Raw genomic sequence first — 8,783 nt, 5'->3', positions numbered from 1 at the left:
GTTATAGGGCCCTGGTCAATTAAGTCAGCTAACTGTGTTATAGGGCCCTGGCCAATCAAGTCAGCTAACTGTGTTATAGGGCCCTGGCCAATCAAGTCAGCTAACTGTGTTATAGGGCCCTGGCCAATCAAGTCAGCTAACTGTGTTATAGGGCCCTGGCCAATCAAGTCAGCTAACTGTGTTATAGGGCCCTGGCCAATCAAGTCAGCTAACTGTGTTATAGGGCCCTGGCCAATCAAGTCAGCTAACTGTGTTATAGGGCCCTGGCCAATCAAGTCAGCTAACTGTGTTATAGGGCCCTGGCCAATCAAGTCAGCTAACTGTGCTGCAGGGAACATTGAAAAATATAATTCTTCTTGAATACAAGAATGAATGTTGGGATTCGTGTTCTGAACAAAACATTGTTCCCAGCACTAAACACAAAGGGCCTTATTTTATTAGAGATTTTATTAGAGATGAACTATCCATAGTTTATTATCTATAAAACTTTAACATGTATGTTTAACAAGCTGTAGTGTTCAATCTTAATTCATGGCTAAATAAACTCAGCAAATAAATAAACGTCCTCTCACTGTCAACTGCGTTTATTTTCATTAAACTTAACGTGTGTAAATATTTGTATGAACATAACAAGATTCAACAACTGAGACATAAACTGAACTAGTTCCACAGACATGTGACTAACAGAAATGCTGCATTAGGTACTGCATCTCCTCTCATCTCCAGCATGGACTGCACCAGATATGCCAGTTCTTTCTGTGACATGTTACCCCACTCTTCCACCAAGGCACCTGCAAGTTCCCGGACATTTCTGGGGTGAATGGCCCTAGCCCTCACCCACCGATCCAACAGGTCCCAGGCGTGCTCAATGGGATTGAGATCCGGGCTCTTCGCTGGCCATGACAGAACACTGACATTCCTGTCTTGCAGGAAATCACGCACAGAACGAGCAGTATGGCTGGTGGCATTGTCATGCTGGAGGGTCATGTCAGGATGAGCCTGCAGGAAGGGTACCACATGAGGGAGGAGGATGTCTTCCCTGTAACGCACAGCGTTGAGCTTGCCTGCAATGACAACAAGCTTAGTCCGATGATGCTGTGACACACCGCCCCAGACCATGACGGACCCTCCACCTCCAAATCGATCCCACTCCAGAGTACAGGCCTCGGTATAACGCTCATTCCTTCGACGATAAATGCAAATCCGACCATCACCCCTGATGAGACAAAACCGCGACTCGTCAGTGAAGATCACTTTTTGCCAGTCCTGTCTGGTCCAGCGACGATGGGTTTGTGCCCATAGGCGACGTTGTTGCCGGTGATGTCTGGTGAAGACCTGCCTTACAACAGGCCTACAAGCCCTCAGTCCAGCCTCTCTCAGCCTATTGCGGACAGTCTTAGCACTGATGGAGGGGTTGTGCGTTCCTGGTGTAACTTGGTCAGTTGTTGTTGCCGTCCTGTACCTGTCCCGCAGGAGTGATGTTCGAACGTACCGATCCTGTGCAGGTGTTGTTTCACGTGGTCTGCCACTGCGAGGACGATCAGCTGTCCATCCTGTCTCCCTGTAGTGCTGTCTTAGGCGTCTCACAGTACGGACATGCAATTTATTGCCCTGGCCACATCTGCAGTCCTCATGCCTCCTTGCAGCATGCCTAAGGCACGTTCACGCTGATGAGCAGGGACCCTGGGCATCTGTCTTTTGGTGTTTTTCAAAGTCAGTAGAAAGGCCTCTTTAGTGTCCTAAGTTTTCATAACTGTGACCTTAATTGCCTACCTTCTGTAAAAGTGTCTTAACGACCGTTCCACAGGTGCATGTTCATTAATTGTTTATGGTTCATTGAACAAGCATGGGGAAACAGTGTTTAAACCCTTTACAATGAAGATCTGTGAAGTTATTTGGATTTTTACGAATTATCTTTGAAAGACAGGGTCCTGAAAAAGGGACGTTTCTTTTTTTTTTTTTGCTGAGGTTATATTTCTTCAAAAGTGTAGCATTTATAATCCAGATTTACTGTTGATATCTAATGTCCGTAACCTTTCTCTCCTTCAGTTTAATCCTGTCTCTGGAAGCCAAACTGAACCTGCTGCACAACTACATGAACGTAACATGGATCAGGATACCATCTGAAACCAGGGTACCTCTCCTCTTTCTCTTCCATATTGATTGGCTAATGCCAGCAAATAATTGTTGTACATGGATTTGATAGGTTGTTCTGCATCCGTGTTGTACTGCCAGCTCCCCAGCACCTTACTGTCTATATACAAAGAATAAAGCAAACTACAATTTACTGTCAAAGTCTTGAAATTGAGTAGATTAGACAGATCAACATCATTTACTGATTGCGCTTCCTCTCCATCCCTTCTCACCCCTCCCTACCTCTCTCTCTCTCCAGGCTCCCCTGGCCCAGCCGGAGTCTCCCACAGCGTCCCATGGCGGCGATGACGTCCAGTCTCTAGCCGACTCCATGGACTCCGACCGTGACTCCGTCTGCAGCAACTCCAACGTCAACAATGGCAAGGTCTCCACGAAGGACAAGGACAAGGATCCCAAGGAGAAGACGGAGAGGCAGCAACAGCGTAAAGACAAGGACAAGACCAGGACGGACTCTGTGGCCAACAAGCTAGGCAGCTTCAGCAAAACCCTGGGTATCAAGCTGAAGAAGAACATGGGAGGTCTGGGAGGGCTGGTCCACGGAAAGATCAACCGCTCCAACTCTGGAGGCAACGGCCGGAACAACGGAGGAGGGGGGGGGCGGCAACGGAGGAGGGGGGGGCGGCAACGGAGGAGGGGGGGGGCGGCAACGGAGGAGGGACAGAGAACAACGTAGAGAAGAAGAAGGAGAAAAAGGAGGGGAAAGCACGGAAGGATGGAGGAGGAGGAGAGAAGGAAGGCCAGTCTGCGAGTACGTCATTCTCCTCGGACAAGACCACCAGCCCGTCTCCCACCGAGCGTCCCCCAGGCGTGCCCTCTCCCCCCGGGGAACGGGACAGGGACAGGGGGGGTCTCCTGGCCAGGCTGGTGGGGGATAAGGCCCTGTCGGAGCACTGGAAGTACAGCACAGACGTCAAGCTGAGCCTCAACATACTGAGAGCCGCCATGCAGGGCGAGAGGAAGTTCATCTTCGCTGGCCTTCTCCTCACCTCCCACCGCCACCAGTTCCACGAGGAGATGATCTCCTTCTACCTGACCTCCGCTCAGGAGCGCTTCTCTGCCGAGCAGGAGACTAGGAGGAAGGAAGGAGAGAAGAAACCTGCAGCAAACTCTACAACCACGACTACTACGACCAACGGGTCCTCCAACGCTCTGAAGAAACCAGAGCAGGAGAGCGTCCCTCACCGGGAGAGAGAGAGGGAGAAGGAAAGAGAGAGAGAAAAGGAGAGGGAGAGAGAGAGGGAGAGAGAGAGAGAAAGGGAGAGAGAGAGAGAGAGAGGGAGAGAGAGAGAGAAAGGGAGAGAGAGAGGGAGCGAGAGAGGGGAGAGAGAGCGAGACACCCGCACCCCTCCTCCGCCTCCCTCCTGCCCGCCTCCTCCTACTCCCCTTCCCCAGGACTTCATCTCTTCCCCAGCCAGACACCACCAAAGCCATACCCCTCACATCCCCCCACAGATTGCCCTGAAGATGCAGGGCCGCCACAGCCCCTCGCCCCACTCCTCCCCCAGCAACGGTGCAACCAGGAGACCAGGGTCCGTCCCCCCTGTCCCTGTCCCCGGCCCCGTCCCAACTACAGTCCCAGTGTCAGCCCACTACAGCCATACCCCTCCCATCCAGAGGTCCAGTATCATCCACCTGAGAGACGTCAACCTCCAGGCCCTCCAGGCCCCCAGCTTCCAGCCGGACGACCCCCAGCCCAGCTACAAGCCTCCTCTGGTGGGCACCTTGAAGACTTGTGCCACTTACCCCCAGCAGAACCGCTCTCTGTCCTCCCAGAGCTACTCTCCAGCCCGCCTGTCTGGGGTCCGTTTGGGAACCGGGGTCAACCACGCCCACCCGGGGGTCCCAGGCACCACGGAGCTCTACAACATGCCTGGGGAGCACAAGTCCCACACCTATACCAACGGCTTCAACGCAAGCCACATACAGGACTGTCTGGAGTTCGCCGACGCCGACTCGCCTCAGACCTGGGGGAGCAGTAGCATCACCAGGACGGGGTCAGGGTCCGACAAGGTCAAAGGTCAGCTCGGTAGCGCTGGGGGGGGTTGCCTGGTGTACTGCCTGCAGCAGAGGAGGTGCAAGAGGGAGAAGTGCTCCTTCTACGGGCGACCAGAGACAGATAACTACTGTTCCTACTGCTTCAAGGAGGACCTGAAACACAGGGAGAGGGAGGCCAAGGCCCTCAGTAGGCCTGGATAGCCCCTGGCACCGCGCCAGCCAGAGGTGCTGCTACTCTAGCCTGGTGTACTATCTATCACACTACAGGTACTGCAAACCCTGCTACTGACAACGCAACACAACAGAAGACAACAGAACTGTGTCCATAGAGAAGGAGATAGAACAGGTCTACTCAATAGACTGTCTGTGGACGTTGGGACATCAAGACAGACAGACAGACAGACAGACAGACAGACAGACAGACAGACAGACAGACAGACAGACAGACAGACAGACAGACAGACAGACAGACAGACAGACATGCTCAGAGCCAGGTGATCGCCTGCTCTGTTTAAAACCTTTGATTCCTGTCACTTCTTCTGTCTCAGTGAACAGCACAGTAGGCTACTGTAAAGGACACAGTAGGCTACTGTAAAGGACACAGTAGGCTACTGTAAAGGACACAGTAGGCTACTGTAAAGGACACAGTAGGCTACTGTAAAGGACACAGTAGGCTACTGTAAAGGACACAGCTACTTGATGACAAGCAGGGTAGATCTCTGTCCATTTAACATCTTTGGCCAGCAGGAATTTATAACTTTGTTCGTTTTTTTTAAATAATTTGGTTCAACTTCAACTTTTGGTTAGTTTATGGAGAAATGTCTGTGTTTTTTTGCCCACAACTTGAATGGCAAACTAAGATATAATTTCAGGCACATACAGTACACATAAAATAGCATTTACATTTTGTTGTGCAGTGGTTCGAAACGTAAACTTAAATCTAACATCAAACTAAAACTGGACTGTTTTGATCTTAAAACCTTCAACCAACTTTTTCAAAACAAACTTCTCAAAGCAATACGTTAGTAACTTTAACGTTTTTTAAAAAATCAATAATTGTCCTAATGGCAACTCACTGTAAACCCTTTCTGTTGTCTATACACTCATGTTGGCTTCAGTAGAGAGTTCAAATCCTCTGGTGCAGCTGAAAGACAATAGACAACAATAGGCAGGATATTCAGTCAAATGCAAACAAACCCACACTAAGGAAAATATCCGTTTTGTGTGGTGAAAATGTACTTTGTAAGTTAAGTTTTCACTATGCACTCACATTGATTACAGGGTTTAAACGAAACGACAACAAAATCGAATTGGTTTTAATGAATCATACTCCTTATCACAGGGAAGGCAGGGATACTGTTCCAATGCCAGTTTGATTGGTCAAACATGTTTTATTTTATGTTTTCCTCTACATTCTACAGGTCTTAGATAAACTGAATGTGTTTTCATCAGAAGTTGATTATCTTGATTGTTATTTTACAGGTGCTCTGTGGTGTTGCTACCATTAGGTTTTCCACATTTGAATGTCTTAACGTTCATTACAACGACAAAATAACATGAAATCTCCTGGCCAAAGATGTTAAATATATATATAGAGAGAACGCTCTTCAAACACTCCTGAATATAATGACGTTTGGGATCCTTTTTTATGTGTCTGGTTCATGGACTCTCACCATTTAAATGTACAAATATGATTTTGTATTCATTTGAGAGTTTTACACAACTTAAATTATTAATTTGCACATTAGATACCAATGTACAGTAAATAGCAAAACTGAGGAACAAAAATAAGATTAGTATATTGTGTAAAAAAAAAAAAATAAGGAAAAAAGTCAGTTTGTGTGTTTTTGTGTATAGAGAATGTGATGATGGGGAATTTACAAGCCAAGGCTATAAAAGTGTTATATAGAAAATATTTTTGATATAATTTTCACAAAATGCCATGAAGCAATATTTTGCGCTTTTTTTTCTTATGGACACCGTTTGTCACTTTGGTAAGTTACTTCAAGTGCACGGACATTGGGGGTGGGGGTGGGGGCTGAAAGTGAAGCGTCGATTGGTCGAGGGAGTTCCTGGTTCTACATCATATCAAGGGGGAAATGACCTATCGTATTGTCACGATTGTTTCAATCAATCACGACATGGAAGGGCTGTTGGTTTTAAACGGGTTGATAGATCTTAGATATAACAACATCCTTCAAGATGACCACATTTATGAGACTACGGACATGTCACATCCTTCACGGTTGGTCCACTGGGCTGCATATTACTGACAAACTGTAACACGTAGTTAACCAAACCTTTTAAATGTGAAGGGGATATTTCTAGTTTCTGGTTAATCACCAGTCATCAGAAGTCACAGCACGTGATGACGGTGATAACAAATATGTTTGTTTTTTTAAATTCATATGTAAAAGCACACCATATATTCATTAATACTATGTTGTACTTCCACAGTGGTTGTCTGTCCCTGCCATAGCGTTATGTTGTCCTATAGTTTTGGGTTTAAAGACATACTGTTGAGATTCAGGGCCCTGTATTCATAAAGCGTCCCAGAGGAAGAGTACTCATCTAGGATCAGGCCCCCCCCCCCCCCCCCCCCCAGTCCATTCATTATAGTCTTAACAAAGTTGATCCTAGAACAGCACTCCTACTCTGGGAGGCTTAATGAACATGGGGCCTGGTGTCTTGTCACCCAAACACAAGCCATCCATTCAGAGTCCTATGGAATAAACAGTGTGAACAGTAACGGTTAGAAGCCATCCATTCAGAGTCCTATGGAATAAACAGTGTGAACAGTAACGGTCAGAAGCCATCCATTCAGAGTCCTATGGAATAGACAGTGTGAACAGTAACGGTTAGAAGCCATCCATTCAGAGTCCTATGGAATAAACAGTGTGAACAGTAACGGTTAGAAGCCATCCATTCAGAGTCCTATGGAATAGACAGTGTGAACAGTAACGGTTAGAACCCATCCATTCAGAGTCCTATGGAATAAACAGTGTGAACAGTAAGTGATAGCATATCAACTAACTCACATAACTGGTACAGTTTCTTCGTCTCTACAGTGAGGGAAAAAAGTATTTGATCCCCTGCTGATTTTGTACGTTTGCCCACTGACAAAGAAATGATCAGTCTCTAATTTTAATGGTAGGTTTATTTGAACAGTGAGAGAAAGAATAACAACAAAAAATTCCAGAAAAACGCATGGCAAAAATGTTATAAATTGATTTGCATTTTAATGAGGAAAATAAATATTTGACCCCCTCTCAATCAGAAAGATTTCTGGCTCCCAGGTGTCTTTTATACATGTAACGAGCTGAGATTAGGAGCACACTCTTAAAGGGAGTGCTCCTAACCGCAGCTTGTTACCTGTATAAAAGACACCTGTCCACAGAAGCAATCAATCAATCAGATTCCAAACTCTCCACCATGGCCAAGACCAAAGAGCTCTCCAAGGATGTCAGGGACAAGATTGTAGACCTACACGAGACTGGAATGGGCTACAAGACCATCGCCAAGCAGCTTGGTGAAAAGGTGACAACAGTTGGTGCGATTATTCGCAAATGGAAGAAACACAAAAGAACTGTCAATCTCCCTCGGCCTGGGGCTCCATGCAAGATCTCACCTCGTGGAGTTGCAATGATCATGAGAACGGTGAGGAATCAGCCCAGAACTACACGGGAGGATATTGTCAATGATCTCAAGGCAGCTGGGACCATAGTCACCAAGAAAACAATTGGTAACACACTACGCCGTGAAGGACTGAAATCCTGCAGTGCCCGCAAGGTCCCCCTGCTCAAGAAAGGACATATACATGCCCGTCTGAAGTTTGCCAATGAACATCTGAATGATTCAGAGGACAACTGGGTGAAAGTGTTGTGGTCAGATGAGACCAAAATGGAGCTCTTTGGCATCAACTCAACTCGCCGTGTTTGGAGGAGGAGGAATGCTGCCTATGACCCCAAGAACACCATCCCCACCGTCAAACATGGAGGTGGAAACATTATGCTTTGGGGGTATTTTTCTGCTAAGGGGACCGGACAACTTCACCGCATCAAAGGGACGATGGATGGGGCCATGTACCGTCAAATCTTGGGTGAGAACCTCCTTCCCTCAGCCAGGGCATTGAAGATGGGTCGTGGATGGGTATTCCAGCATGACAATGACCCAAAACACACGGCCAAGGCAACAAAGGAGTGGCTCAAGAAGAAGCACATTAAGGTCCTGGAGTGGCCTAGCCAGTCTCCAGACCTTAATCCCATAGAAAATCTGTGGAGGGAGCTGAAGGTTCGAGTTGCCAAACGTCAGCCTCGAAACCTTAATGACTTGGAGAAGATCTGCAAAGAGGAGTGGGACAAAATCCCTCCTGAAATGTGTGCAAACCTGGTGGCCAACTACAAGAAACGTCTGACCTCTGTGATTGCCAACAAGGGTTTTGCCACCAAGTACTAAGTCATGTTTTGCAGAGGGGTCAAATACTTATTTCCCTCATTAAAATGCTAATCATTTTATAACATTTTTGACATGCGTTTTTCTGGATTTTGTTGTTGTTATTCTGTCTCTCACTGTTCAAATAAACCTACCATTAAAATTATAGACTGATCATTTCTTTGTAAGTGGGCAAACGTACA

The 8,783-nt window shown here is 47.0% G+C and overlaps 1 protein-coding gene across 1 annotated transcript in view; it reads left to right on the top strand.

Moving 5' to 3' along the window:
- LOC115189158 (OTU domain-containing protein 7A-like) overlaps positions 1-6,092 on the top strand; it is a gene marked incomplete at its 5' end in the record, with an annotated part of 31,123 nt that extends 25,031 nt beyond the window's left edge. The window contains 4 exons of the mRNA XM_029747869.1: positions 2,050-2,134; positions 2,393-2,738; positions 2,819-3,399; positions 3,481-6,092. Coding sequence (XP_029603729.1) covers positions 2,050-2,134; positions 2,393-2,738; positions 2,819-3,399; positions 3,481-4,350 — 1,882 coding nt within the window. The remainder of the gene's footprint in view (positions 1-2,049; positions 2,135-2,392; positions 2,739-2,818; positions 3,400-3,480) is intronic.
- Positions 6,093-8,783: the final 2,691 nt, after the last annotated feature.

The sequence above is a fragment of the Salmo trutta genome, unplaced genomic scaffold (genome assembly GCF_901001165.1).
Source record: "Salmo trutta unplaced genomic scaffold, fSalTru1.1, whole genome shotgun sequence".
Lineage (NCBI taxonomy): Eukaryota > Metazoa > Chordata > Actinopteri > Salmoniformes > Salmonidae > Salmo > Salmo trutta.
Note: the sequence above shows the minus strand (reverse complement) of the source record. Positions and strands in the feature narration are given on the sequence as shown.